This window comes from Rhipicephalus microplus, chromosome 3 (assembly GCF_043290135.1).
Source record: "Rhipicephalus microplus isolate Deutch F79 chromosome 3, USDA_Rmic, whole genome shotgun sequence".
Lineage (NCBI taxonomy): Eukaryota > Metazoa > Arthropoda > Arachnida > Ixodida > Ixodidae > Rhipicephalus > Rhipicephalus microplus.
Genome location: NC_134702.1, coordinates 188,318,242 through 188,333,501, shown reverse-complemented (window position 1 = coordinate 188,333,501; position 15,260 = coordinate 188,318,242). Strand labels below are relative to the sequence as shown.

General features: G+C 47.7%; 1 protein-coding gene across 1 annotated transcript in view; it reads right to left on the bottom strand.

Annotated features, from left to right (window-relative positions):
* Positions 1-5,796: 5,796 nt before the first annotated feature.
* LOC119176186 (DAZ interacting zinc finger protein 1) overlaps positions 5,797-15,260 on the bottom strand; it is a 79,600-nt gene continuing 70,136 nt past the window's right edge. The window contains exons 13-17 of the mRNA XM_075888186.1: positions 12,966-13,086; positions 10,433-10,505; positions 9,442-9,651; positions 7,662-7,908; positions 5,797-5,868 (exon numbers count right to left, since the gene is read on the bottom strand). Of these exons, the coding sequence (XP_075744301.1) occupies positions 5,797-5,868; positions 7,662-7,908; positions 9,442-9,651; positions 10,433-10,505; positions 12,966-13,086 (723 nt within the window). The remainder of the gene's footprint in view (positions 5,869-7,661; positions 7,909-9,441; positions 9,652-10,432; positions 10,506-12,965; positions 13,087-15,260) is intronic.

The following is a 15,260-nucleotide window of genomic DNA, read 5'->3' as shown; positions in this document are numbered from 1 at the left end:
TTGTCCAGACCACGCAGAGCCAGTGGCCTGGCTCTGTGTGGTGTTAAGAATTGCTGTTCTGGAATCCCTAAGTACGTAAGTGACGTTGGTTTTGGCGATCACTACGCTATAGTGGCTTCCTCAGCTTCCTCCAAGGTACAGGAGGGTCGAAGGAGTGGGTGAGGGGAGGGAGCTGCAGGATGATAAGCTACAACTACAGAACTGTCTAGACCACACGCGGTGTCTACCTAGCGCGCACAACCACTGAAGTGCCATATCCCTTAAGAAGAATTGCTGCACACGCTGCGTGGCGGGATTTGTGGTATTCTGGGTGGACGTTTGTCGCCAACGAGCCCTCGAAAAAATGGGCGCGCCAGCGACCAAGCGCCAGAGAGGCGCCTCAAGGTCAACGATAAAGAAAAAAACAAGCATCCAAAGACTCCCGGGGCGCGCCGTCTCTCTCCCACCTCGGAAGCGTAGTTTCGCTGACCAACCTGCTCACATCGACGGCTGAGCAAGCCCTGGAAGTTTCTCGAAGGAAAGGGGCATAATGATGCAGTGTTGCGTCACATGTCGCGGACGGCCCTCGAAACATCTCGCTCTTTTCCCCGGCCTTGGCTGTGCATTGCGTCGACGAAACGATTAGAATTTTCCGGAATCTGGTGGTGGTTGTGGTTGTAAGGAAGACGAAAAAGGCACCTAATTTCTGTCTGCCAGAGCGGCGACACGGCGCAGTGCCTTATAGGGGTGGGGGGGAAGGAGCGATAAAAAGAATAGAAGGAAATAGATGAAGATATAGAGAGGCAAGCGACGGAAAAAGAAGGAGATGGGAAAGTGGGGATCTGGTCGAAGCATTCCAAGGGCGGGGCACTACAATGCGAGAGCTGCACGGCGTCAGGAGACCGCGGAGGGCGAACCAGTCGGCGGGAGCTACGCTGGGTTCGAAGATCACGAGGGCACGATCATCCTGCTTGAAATCGAATCTTTCTAGAATCTAGCACGGAATGTATTTAAGCAAGCAGCGGAGAAGGGAGATGAGGAGAAGAAGAAAGTTTGCGCCCGTGTGCATAGGCAGGAGATGAAAGTTTTGCGCAAGTGTGCGTAGGGTCTTTCCGCGGTATCGTATCGGCGAAGGCTTGGTCCTTAATGACAAGGCAGGTGATGAAGAGGGTTTCTACCTGAAGGGTGAATGCTGGTGCTACCAGCAGAAGAATAGTTAGAGACTACCGCCAGAGAGCGAAGACGCATTCTGTAATCACAACGCGTGGGAAGCCGACGTGTTACCGGCGAGGAAGTTTAGTGCTTGGAGAGCGGCCAGTTGAAGACGCGAGGTTTCCTGGAAGTGAGACTTCGAGGGCAGCGGAACGACAACAGCGCTGGACTTTGAGTGAATGATTTTTGTTGAGACTCACACCGCGCTGGAATTAAACACACAAATAAAAGACACACTGAAGCACAGGTAGGACACACTGAATGATTTTTGGAAGAGGAGTATCATTCAGACTTTGTTCTAAGGACTTTGGACTGAATAAGTTTTCGAACTCTTTAGTCTTTAAGTGTCTTGGTTGTTCGATACAGGTGATTGCATTGTAGCGCGTATTGTTTTTTGAGTCCATTGTTTCAAGTGTAGCTGATCGTACTGTGTAGCACGTTGTTTAATTGTTGACATATCATATTCAACTATTGTCGAGTGTGCATATTTATGTATTGTTTGCTCTGCCATATTCGAGAATATAATTTTGTTTTCTTTATCAACTCTCGGCTTTGACTCGTTCTTTGGGCCACAGCCGGTGTGCCCAAATAGGACCACTTCTAAATTGTCCGTGCTTTCATGGGGCAGTTCAGGGTGCCGGTACTCCGGCCCTCGGAATTAGCCCGGCAATCGCCTCCCTAATTAACGGGACCTGTGACAACATTCTTGGGGAGAAGTTTGACAATAAGTGCGGCCCACGTATCACGAAGGAGCGAGGCTAATTTTCTTGTATGTGCAGGTATACGAATGCCAAGTGAATCTCGTAATATTGTTCTTTTCGAACGTGAAACGAAGTTGTCACAGAGAACAGCCCCTGCTTCAAGCTCTATGAGTTTCCTAATTCTTTTGCCAAGATTTTTCAATAATCGACACACCTCGAAGGGGCGTTCCCCCTTAGAATGGGGGATCAAAACCCCATCCAGCAACCGGGACCGGGCCGACCACATCATAGTGCGTCTGACGCAAGTTCTCACCCCGGCCCAAGCGTGGCCCACGTTGACAATTCTGATGACTCCTCCGTGGAAGATATGGCTTCGGACAGCGACTACGTGGTCGTACCAAGCCGACGTCTGAAGAGGAAAATCAGCCGGACATCGCCCACTAGCCGGCAAGCACAGACAAATGCGAGTAGCATGCGGTCGTACACCATTCCGTATGTGCCGACATCGAAGACAGACATCTTGAACTCTCTAAATAGGCAGAGCCTGACAGAGGACTTTGAGCTCATCGCTCCAGGGAAAGTCGTAGAAATACGCATAAATACCCGAAAGAAGATACTGTCCGTGGAGGTCACTACGAAGGCCTTATTGGACACGCTGAAAGCGATTGTTCGATTAGGAAATATTCCGGTTCACGCATTCTCCGCGTACGACGAAGAAACGACAACAGGAGTTATATACGATGTGGATGAGGAGATGACAGACTCAAGTCTCGAGAAACTGCTGTCATCGTCGGCTCCCGTGCTTGGCTTCCACCGCTTTGGACAAACGCGATGTGTTAAAGTAGTGTTTCAGTCGAAGACGTTACCCACACATGTAAAAGTTGAGTACGTGAGGCACTCGGTACGTCCTTACGTAACAAAACCTCTGCAATGTCATAAATGCATGAAATTTGGGCACGTTAGTGCAGTTTGCAAGGGTGCAGTAACCTGCAAGCATTGCGGTGGCCCTCATGATGGTGATAACTGCAATGCTGTGGCCAAATGCCCAAACTGCTCAGGCGTCCACGACGCAACATCAAAGGAATGTCCCAAAATGAGGAATGAAATTAGTATCCTGATGAAGATGGTTCGAGACCACTCCACTCACAGAGAAGCTGCAAGGGCTGTACGGCGCCGTAAACATCGTTCGCGACATCGACGCAAGCGAAGCAGCAGTGCTCATAGCTTATCAAATTGGACCCACAAAACCGTGCCCTCACCACCTCCTAGCCTACTTTTGTCGGCCAGAAAGGAGGATACAGATGCTCAAATGCCAATACAGTCCACGCAAGTACAATGTAACCAGTCATTGGCTCTCCCCACGTCGGAGACTCAGTGGCCTTCACTACCGTCAAGAGCTACGGTAGCGCCATCATCACATAGTGCTCCTACCCCCAATGAAGAAAACAAGAAGATGGACAACACAGAAATCAAGGCTACGCTTAAAAAATTGATGGGTTCGATGCGTAAGAATCTCAGCAGCCTAAACACTCCCGCTGCTAAGGCGGCTGTGCAGCTACTTGAAGTTTTGGAGCCTCTTCTACTGGTTCTTCAGTAAGTGAACATGGAACTGATGTTCGAAGAACGCATGCGCCAGTCGCTTGTTATGCAATGGAATGCTCGTGGCCTACGTGGCCGTCTGTCAAAATTCAGACAATGAGTTTTTAAATATCAATTTCCTGTTATCGTTATATATGAACCGAATATGGTTTCACCTTTTCGTATATCTGGATATATCTAGATTTGGTCACGCTGTGATCAACGTACGAGTAAATTCTCGTTTGTATACGCCGTGATTTGACGTTCTTGAGACATGAAGTCGCATCGCATACCAGCAATGATTACGTGAGCCTGACTATAACACATAAAAAGCGAACATTCTCCGTAATAGGAGGATACATACACCCAAGTGCACAGATGGACTGCTTCCACCTGGGGACCATTCTTCAAGCAGCACAAAGGCCACGCATTGTGATCGGCGATTTTAATGCACATCATCCTCTCTGGGGTAGTACTACAACGAATTATCGCGCAAAGGATTTAGCCAATTTTATATACAACTATAGACTAAGCGTACTCAACGACAAATCACCTACATTTGTTCGTGGCACGTCCTACAGCAGCTGCCTCGACCTCTGTTTCGTTTCCAGAAACCTTCTGTCTTCCACATGTTGGTGCACAGATTTGGACACATGCGGCAGTGACCACCTTCCAACCTATGTTCAGTTCAGGCGGTTTCGCCGCACGCACACACGCTACATCCGTCAAACCGACTGCACACTGTTCAAGGCATCTGTCAAGTCTGGCTGTGAGCACACGTCTGATCCATCCGAGGTAGAAAACATCATTGCTTCTTCACTGCGTGACACAACCAGACAGGTTAACCTACCGATGCAGAGATCAGCAGTTCACTCCCAATACGAGGCCCTTCGTGCAATCCGTCACCATGCTGAGCGCCGATACAAATGAACGAAGTCACCTTCAGACCTTTCGCCTGTCGTCTAGCTCAACGACATGTTCTTCGGCATCTTGACAAGATTGACAGGCAACGTTGGAGAACTTTCTGTGGATCTCTGGACCCCAGGCAACCTCTATCTAAGATCTGGCGGATGGTACGAAGTTTGCAGACAACTCCCCAACAACGTCAACCATTTCAAGCTGTTGCTCTACATCAGGGACGGACAGAAGTTGAGATAGCCAGTGACTACTGTAACCTCATCGTGGACACCACTGGTGGTCTTCCCACTAATGAGCTTCTTACTACCATTAGGCTTCCATCGTCTGACGCGCGCCTTGATGTACGTTTTACAATACATGAGCTTGACGCTGCGATTTCTGCCTCCCGCCGATCATCGACACCAGGACCTGACAGAATTACGTACGCTGCACTCAACCATCTTGATACAGAAGCACGACGTATCCTGTTATCTCATTATAACACCTCATGGGAGTCAGGAGAAGTCCCAGCTAATTGGAAATGCAGTCGCATTATTACATTGCTTAAGCCGGGGAAGTGTCCTTATGCACTTTTCTCCTACAGACCAATCGCGTTAGCCAGCTGCGTCGGAAAAGTGATGGAAATAATGGTACTGGCACGATTAGAGTGCCTTCTAGAGAGCAACAACTCCTTTCCTGCACCTATGAACAGCTTCAGAAGAGGCCGATCTGCCATTGATGGTGTGGTCGACTTGATCACCAGCGTTGAAGAGGATAGAAGCCGACGCAGACTAGTGGCGGCGGTCTTCTTAGACATTAAGGGTGCCTACAATAATGTGCTGCTTCATGCGATCCTTGACGCACTAGAGGATTTCGACATCGGTGGACGACTGTACGCTTGGATTTTTAGCTACCTTAGGGACCGCACCATTTACATGACAAGTAACGGAGACACCGATCGATATAAGGTTCATCGTGGTGTACCCCAAGGAGGAGTTCTCAGCCCGATCCTATTCAATGTCACAATGATCGGCCTAGCAGCAGAACTTCCCAGCACGGTGAAGATCACTGCATACGCTGATGACATATGCATATGGGCATCCGGAACTACTCGTCCGCAATTGCGAGCTCGACTACAGCATGCAGTGACGATCACATACAAATATCTACGACGTCAGAGGCTCACTCTTTCAATCGACAAATCCGCAGTGCTTGCGTTCACGCGCAAGCATATGTCGCAACACCCGATATTTATTAATGAGACAGCGATACCTGCTGTAACGCACCACAAGTTCCTTGGGGTTGTCGTACACAGAGATCTATCGTGGACGAGGCATGTCGCAGTACTTAAATCTAAATTGAAGAGCTTTGCTCTCATTCTTCGCCACGTAGCAGGAGCAAAATGGGGCCCATCAGAATCATCGCTACTTCAATTGTACAATGCTCTATTTGTGAGATACGTTTGATACAGCATGCCCGTGCTTTCCAATATGAGACCTAGCTGTGTGAAGACACTAGAAAGTGTTCAAGCTCAATGCTTACGAAGATGCTTGGGTCTACCGCGCTGCACTTCAACAAATGGGACAATCCCAGAGGCTCGGGCTTGTCCCATTAGTGCATACATGCTCTGCGAGTCACTTAGAGTTCACCTCCGATTACTGAGCAGGCACAGACAGCACCCACTGTCAGTACTACCCGCCACTCACCCAGATTGCAGTTTCTGAAGAGTAATATCCCGGCATGAAAATATTATACCATCAAGGTTTTCTCCGCCAAATGCCCCTGCAGTGCCTCCATGGGTCCTGCCAAAACCACCTATCTCTTTTACGATACCTGGAATTACGAAGAAGTCGCTCATTTCTACTATTGGCTTCAGACAACTGACCCTATATCACATTTATACAACGTACAGTGATTCTCTGCACGTGTACACCGACGGATCCACCACGCTAAACACCTCCGCCGCAGCCTTTGTCATCCCAAACATGGATATCGCTCGACGATTCAAAGTGTACCATAAAACCACATCAACTGTCGCAGAGCTTGTCGCTATCCGAGAGGCAATAAGGTTTATTTCCGGAGAGCGACCTTGAGCCTGGTCGCATTTTCTGTGATGCCAAACCCGCTTTGCAAACAATTAATTGCATCATGAAGCAAGGTCCGTATTACAGCTTGGCAATAGAAATCACAGAACTTATTCAGGTTGCTTCAATAAATGGCCCTCTTATAACTTTCCAGTGGATTCCCGCTCATTGTGGCGTGATGTGAAACAAAGAGGCAGACTCTGAAGCTAAAAAATGCCTTAAGCAGTGTCCCTGAAGTACGCATTGCCTTTTCACGAGCTGACACGAACTTTCTGCTTCACTGCGTGATGCGCAGCTACACACTTCAGCACTGAACCAAACCGGAACGGCGACACCAGCGACTTCACAAATGGGACCCGGAAATGAGGTTCCGCATGCCTCCTAAATTGAAACGGCAACTCAAAAGTATGATCCACCGCATTCATCTTGGTGTAGTACGCACATATCATCGGTTGCAGTGACACCGGTCCTAATTGTGAACACTGTGATGTGCCAGAAACACTTGAGCACATATTTTGTGTCTGCCCAGCATACGCACGTGAACTACAAACACTGATTTCTTCTACTGAACTATATCGCAATAGGTTATTAACTGATGAGACCATGTTGGGCCCTTGGCCAGACACCAACAGTGCAACTGCGGTCACAAGAGCAGTTATTACCTTTTTAGAAACAACTGGACTATGTGCGCGACTATAAAATGTGTCTCAGCTAGAAATAACACTACATATTCACCTATCTATCTCACCATCGTCATCCATTAATCTTTCTTTTCCCCTTTCCCTTTCCCCAGTGTAGAGTAGCAGGCTAGAGAAAGCTATCGCTCAGGCCGACCTCTCTGCCTTTCTGTAAATAAACTTACCTCCTACCTCGAACGTGAAACACCGGATATTATTAGTACCTGATCGCTGCAACGTTTCCAAGGTGCAATACGAACAGTCGACCAAGCCATCTTCGTAATACTTACTTGCGTGTAGACACTGGTGCATGAGCCAGGTGTGTGAAACGCTAGAGGCGTGCGAACCCAGACTATAGGCATGTACATCGTAGAATAATTGACAGCGCAGCGAATTCGATACGGACAGAAGAAAAGAACATGGCACTGAAGATAGTGCAGTGTTTCTGGACTTCGTAAAACAAAAATACCCAGCGACGCGCAGTCATCTGTCTGCCGTTCAGCGCTTAGAGGAACCACTCGCAGAATCCTCACCCCGGACTTCTTGAGATGGGCACCTTCGCCGACGGTGTTTACGGCACCCATTGGAGGCCTTGTCGACCGGTTGAGCAGCTGCGACTCGATCGATTGCACCAGGTCGGTGATGCGCGTCTGCGGTAGAGACAACTTGGCCCTGCCAGCGGGAGGGTGCGTCTTGGACGCCGCTGACGAGTACCTGCTGCTGGTGGCACAGGTCGGTGTTCGCTGCCGGCCACCCACGATGCAGTCGTCATCGTCGCTGCTGTCAGGCAATGACGTAATACATTTAAAAAATCTACAGTGAAAGCCTGACATTCTTCGGGCAACGTATCATCCCGTGATTTACAGCTTCAACACATCCTGTGTGCAAAAAAAATTGGACGATTAAGTGTGCACAAGCGCTTTATCCAGACGCCATAAGTCGTCGATTCGAATGGTATACTATATTCCTTCTATTCTTCTATGTAACCATCCTTAACACTATATGTACATGTACATCAACTACATTCATCTACAACACCTAATGCAGCAACGTGAAGTGCACTCACGAAATTTGGACATGTCCAGGCTACAATCGTACTGCACACCGGGCCTCGATGTTGTGGCCCGATCATCTTTGATCTCCGAATACTTTACCATGTTCTCTAAAGCGCCGATTTAAAGTATACAGAACACAGAATTTACAGAACACATACAATACACACATACGCATTAAGAACTGTACCTAAAATAAGTCTTTACCGCAATTCAAAACAGAAAGCATTGCAACTTGGCGATTCGACACACGCACGCCATGCTAGCAGCAACGGAAATCATTATCATTTGGTTGAGTGATATGGAAATATTGTCGGCTTTAGTAACTCAACGCATGCTATGCTGTGTTAGAGCATATCCGCATTGTTTACCGCAAGACGAGACAATGCGCGCTGATGGTGTTCTATGTAGTTCTTACTTGTGTCCTAGTCTTTTCAGGCAGTTTAATTACGTTGAATGACCGCGATCAAAAAGTGTTGCAGGACCCGTTTAAGGTTACGGTATTACCGCATGAGCATTAAAGAAGAAAAAAAAATTTGCGTTTTAGTAAAGAAGAATTTCGTAATCCCAAACACGCCCCTCCTACCGCTAGACGGCTCTTGGTAAGCGAGCAAACGCCCGAAAACGAAATGTGGATAGAGACGCCACCTTGAGATCCCCACAAAACAACATGATGACATTGATTTCAAAAGCATCTTCTGGGTCCCACGTAGTTCGTGATCGGTGAAAATGAAGTACTTTGTCATCCGTGGAGACCATAGACCTGATGTACCACGTTCCGTTGAATATAATCCCACCAATGTCGAGAAATTACGCAAAATAAATTTTCAAATAGTGACGTCACGTGCGGAGATGTCGGCGCGAAATTTAAGAATGAAACTTGATCGTCAACTTTCTCCTCCAATAACGAACAAATGACGACGAAAACTACGACTTGAGAGTTACCAGGGTAAAGCTTAGCAGGGTAAACTAAGTCATTCTTTCTCTTTTGTCTCCTGTTAAAGGTGCTCTGAAGTTAAGCTGTTAAACGCGATTCCTACTGCCTGAGATAGGTTTCGCGTGTTAGGGCTGTTCCACGCGCTAGCCGCACAGCCGCAACGCACGCGCCGGCCTACCTGCCACCCCCAAGCGGGGGGGGGGGGGAGGGGTGAAAGAGCGTCGCCAATCGGCAGGGGTCCCGGCACGTTCGTTGCGGCCGTGCGGGTAGCGCGTAGAATGGCCCTTACGCCTGTTGTTCAAGACTCCTGTCCCGATGCCACACCTGGAGATGAGAGGCTTGATCAGATCGCGCGACGTGGCGATCGAAGAAGGCTGACGAGAGCGGACTGGGCGTGCCAGGAAGCGGCGGGGCCTGCGCTGTCCGCTGCTGCAGCTGCTGAGAGGAGCTGGCGTAGCGCTGAAGCGGCCGCTGCTCACGGGTCCCTCGCCCCTACTCGGAGAGGCCGCCGAGCTGGTCGGTGTCTCACACCTACTGCGGACAAAGTTGCAGCAAATGCAAAAGTAGGAAACTAAAGGGGAATGGTCTAGCTATGACGAGCATTGAGTCAGTCGATCTGGCCTGCCTTTGCTTTGACGTTTCAGCGGGCAACATTAACACAGGCTGTAATTGCACAGCCTGTGGTCTCGCTAAATCTGCTGAGTGACCATGAATTCAGCCAGTCGTTCGCTCGAAGCGCACAACAGACGGCCCAGCCGGTGCGCTATTCATGGCAGGGCATAGCAATCAAGCTCTGTCGAAACAACCACCAAAGAGCCTCTAAGGCATAAAGAGGTCGAAATTTAGCGGTGGCATTGTAGTTTTGGACAAGTCTACAGCAAACGCTAGTGGTGTTACACGGCGAGTGATAGCGATAAAGAACAGGTGATCGAAGCAGCCGTTCGAGCCCCTTTAAAGGCCGACTAGCACTCTCATACATCATGCTCATAAATACCAAATGACGTGACTACCACTGCAGGCCTGCTGGTAAGAGCATAGGGCGGACAGTCCAAAGGATGCAGCTTCGATCCCTGCCAGGTCTATGTTTCCTTTTTTTGCGATTGACTTTCTTCACATATATATTGCAATTTTACAATACACTTCAACAGTACAAACAACCTCCTCAACGCCATTCGTGGCATCAGTATCCACAGGCTTTCATTAATTCTGTGTAAAACAAAGAAATGAGCCCTAAACATTTTCTACTTTATTCAGAGAGCGATAGCCGCTCATGCTACCAACAGGAACACACAAAAACATCCCAATGGCCACTCACTTGAAGGCAAAGCCCTCCTTAGGAGTGTCCGTGTTCGGAATGTTTGACGGCGGTATGGCCACCTTGGAGCTACCTGCAAAAGAAACAGACGACCACAGAAGCACTCGGCGCTATCTCAGACTCAAACATAGCACGCGTCATTTGACATACTGTGCTCTGCATTTATTTACGTGCCCGTGCAAGTGTAACAATAACATGGCAGCGTCCCAGAACCGTGGGCTTAATTTCTCTTCATGTTATCCCATCGTTATCATCCTTGGTGCAGAGTGGAGGATCCTGTGCTGTCATGTGTGCTCCTTTTTCGTGCTTTGCCGTTACGTTCGCGCATCATAAGAGCTACTGGCACTGTATACATCGGGGTGTCCGTCTAAAAGGAATTAACGGCGATTTTTCCATAACATGTTTTTGAAAATGCGCACGTTTTGCTCATCTTTTCTTTTAAGCACATACCTTTTAATTGTATCTTCCTGTATATATCTTCCCTTTCTGTTTACTTCAATATTGAGCTTTTAACAGACTTTGAACTTTACCTAGACGATGTACAGGATGGCGGGGGTCCAAAGTTCCCAGGCCCCGCCGCGCCAAAGGAATACGTGCATGGGAACTTTGACGAGCCCCGTAGATTTATTATTCATCAGGTTCACAACCATGTGGAATATTTCTTTTGTTTTGAAATATATAAACCTTCCGCAAATGAGCATCCTATATCTTCAATTTTGATTGCTTTTAATAATTAGCCTGTGTTCATAAAAAAAGAAGAGTAAGCCTAGTTAGAGCTGTGCATACTGAATTGTGGGAAATTGTTATAAATTCACATTGACGTGATCGCAGCGGTGCGAAACAGCACGGGAGTGCAGAAAAAGAAAAAGGGTAAAACAACCTATGAGCGCCACGTGGGAGAGCTTAAACAGCTGCAAGCACTTTTCTGAATATTCACGTGAAGCACACATTGCCTCACCAATGCAGTCTGTCCAGTTGGCGTGACGAAACATAAGAAAGAGAAAAGAAAAAGAAACGCGTAAATAAGTGCGGGCCTGGAAAGTACGTTGTTCGCATTGGTATTTGCATGTGCCGTTTTCCCGATAACTATCTCTATCGCTAGCTTGTTGGCGATCAGCATTTCCTGAAGCAGCAATATAATTTTTTATCGAGTTTATGGAAGTGACTTATCACTTCAGGTCACCACAATTCACTGTTGCCTTGATATGAACGCACAGTGTTCATCGTTACCTGCAGCAACGGAAGTGCTGCACTGCTAGACATGTCAGTGAAAGTCCGACATGGAGGTTGGGAGAGATAATTGTGCTGTGCGACAGAAAGAAGTACGCCTTTTACGGGCACGCGTCGCTTGCACCCATTTTCCAGGTAGCGTGGGGCTCCTGAATTTTGATGCCGTGTAGCAGTTAAGACATTCTTGCTCATTATGGCCCACAGCCGGTAACATGGGAGCACCCGTATAGCCGCGATTTGCTTAAAAGAATCAGGGTCAAGTAAACTAGACGAGAAAGTGGATGGTGCTAATAAGGTAGATTTAATTCAGTTATTTAGGTTCTTTAGGTTAAGTATTGGGAGGGTGGGGAGCAGTTTTTAAGGGGATGTCTCGTACAAGCATTAAGCGGGCACCCTTTTACAGACGCTCATTGCCGTCGGGCCGTGGTCCGGGCACGTTTAACAAGGCGGCGTTGCGCCGTCAAGTCAGAGCAGCCGAACAGGGCTGCCTTTGAGTATTCCCGGGAAGGATTGCGTAGAATGATGAGGTTGGTAGTTTTCTGACATGCCAACATCGTGTGGAAAATGTCAGAAGAATCTTCTTCGCAGTGCGGGCACTTTGGTATCTGGGGTTTAACGTCTCAAAACCACCATATGGATATGAGAGACACCGTAGAGGTGGACTCCGGAAATTTTGATCACCGGGAGTTCTTTAATGTGACCTAAATTTGAGCACACGGCCCTACAACATTATCGCCTCCGTCGCGAAATTCAGCCGCCGCAGCCGGGATTTGATCCCACGACCTGCGGGTCAGCAGCCGAGTACCTTAACCACTATAGACCACCACGGCGGGGCCCAGTGCGAGCACTTCTCCGTGCAAGTGGGGAAGCGTTTATGGAATGCCGGGCACAATAAAGTTTCGGTGGAAAGGCGAAGAAAGGTTTGCTACATTTTTATTGAAATGGAAAATAAACGAAGTAGTTGTCACCATTACTTGGCGATGGCTACACGTTTCAACTTGATTGTTCCAAATGAAGAATAAAAAAATAAGAACTTGTCATGTTTTTTGGGGATGTAAAAACAGCGCTAAAACAAGACGAGTACTTAGTTCTTATTGCTTGTCTGTTTTTAAAACTGTTTTTTACCTCACAAGCTAGGGTTAAATGAATCTCGTTGCCAAGTTATAGGAGACCTACTAACATCACCTCATTATGCGAGCTTTCATTATCTTAAACACGTTGGAAACCATTTAACTCCATCAGGATTGGATTTCATAATGTACAAAACAGATAAGGTGCCCAGGCTACTGAACCGTATACTCACTCGGGCTGTTCACTTCGAAAGGCCAGCTGCCATCGGGCGTGCCCCGGGCCGCCTTCGGCGTCGACAGGTCCTCCGACAGTGGTCCATTACGATGACGTACGTCGAAGAACTTCTTGTTTTTCTGCGCAAGAATTCGTCACCCAAATGAGTATATCGTCAATATGCAGTCGTGAGATGGGACCGTATATGCCCGCACCACGCCCAGAAAAATGCGAGCTCACGACATTAATTTGATCTGCACAGTACAGCACGTACAGTCGTCCCCAATATAAGTTACATCTTGTTGTCAGCTCAAAATGAGGCCAACAGTGGGGGCAAAGCGGCGCCAGCACAATAAAGTGGTGAAGTGTACAGTGTTTCCCCTGCTAGTATTCTAAAGCATTTTAACGTTTACCAGTGTCCCTTTTAAGATTTTGGGTCCTTAGAAAATATTGCAACTGACATTGAGCGTAACTGTACACTCGTATAGCTTCAACAAAGAAAAACTAGAAAAAGTTTAGTCCACTGCAGAAGGCTATGTACTCAATGTACCCATGTATGACAGGCAGTTCGGTGCAGTGGTATGCATATACGGTTTTCATGAAATGAGAATCTCAGCAGCACCGAAAAGCGTCATTTCGACTAAAACCGGAGCACAGCAGGTAATATTTTTACACTATAATTCCGCCGCGACGTGTACGTAAACAAGCTTCGCTAGACAACAGCCCACAGAGATTATAAAAGCAAGAACATAGAAGAATTATCAATGTAACGCATCGGCCTTTAGCAGCTCTTCATTCCCAGGAAGTACGAGTCAGAAATCGACATGTCTCCTTTCATCTCTCCTTATCTTCTAGCAACAACTTCATTCCTACGTTAAGAACGATAGAATCATTTGTTCACTGGGGCTGCACGAACTTTGTCACTTTTCAGCAGTATCGCACGAGCGCTGAGCGTGGGATATGGTAGCATCTAATATTCTCGAAAGGTGACAATATCTGCGGATTATCCGAAAGCGTACAAAGTGCACTGAATCGTGAGTGCCGTCTGCTATGTTGGTTATTTCCTGCCGTGTTTAAGGAATCTTTGGGAAAACAGCACCGCGTAACGTGCATCGAAGAAATGGTCAAAGCCCCACCACAGTGGTCTAGTAGCTAAGGTACTCACTCGGCTACCGACCCGCAGGTCGCAGGATTGAATCCCGGCTGCAGCAGCTGCAATGACGATAGAGGCGGAAATGGAGGCCCGTGTGCTCAGATTTGGGTGCACGTGAAAAAAACCCAGGAGGTTGAAATTCCCGGATCCCTACACTACGGCGTTTTAATAATCACATGGTAGTTTTGGGACGTTAAACACCATGTGATATATCAATAAATGAAATGGTCAAGTGGATGCGCGTTATGCACAGCCATGCAAATGTCTGTGGCTCTGCGTTCCGCTGCGTTATCAGTCCCTGCGTGTTTTTATGAACGCCATTACATCCACCTAAAAAGCGTGCGCATCGAGGAGGCCGAGACACGCCTTCAGTGTACTTTATGTGCTTGCGCATCGTCGGCAGGTGTCCTTAACTTGAGACGCTAACATATCCTTAGCGTGGAGTATAGTTTTGTTTCATAGCAAGCGCTTTAGTGAATCTGTTGCGTTACGCGCGTGAGTGAACTTTTCGCGTATGCTTGTTTTTTGTTCAAGTCGCAGTTCTACCACTTTTAAAATTAGGCTGCTGTAATTTTGCCCTGAACATTTTTGTTTTTGCATGTGTGTTTTTTGGTATTATAACAACCGTCAACACACTGCCTGGTGTAAATGACCTTCATGTTTTCATTGCTGACGTCAACGTTCAAAATGTGTCAGTACCAAAAAACAACCCAGAAAAGTTTACAGGTATCAAAGGGCTGACTTTGCGCTCATAATTTCAGCATTTGAGTCCTATTTTCCAACTTTTGATGCGTTAGTTGATGAATTCACAAGTGACCAGTTGTGGAAGCTGTCCAAACACAAGCTACATGAGTTGATTGATTAATTGATTTGTGGGGTTTAACGTCCCAAAACCACCATATGATTATGAGAGACGACGTAGTGGAGGGCTCCGGAAATTTCGACCACCTGGGGTTCTTTAACGTGCACCAAAATCTGAGCACACGGGCCTACAACATTTTCGCCTCCATCGGAAATGCAGCTGCCACAGCCGGGAATCGAACCCGCGACCTGCGGGTCAGCAGCCGAGTACCTTAGCCACTAGACCACCGCGGCGGGGCAAGCTACATGAGTTGCGTGATGCTTTTGTCCCTACTCGTGTTATTTATTCTAGACGATCAA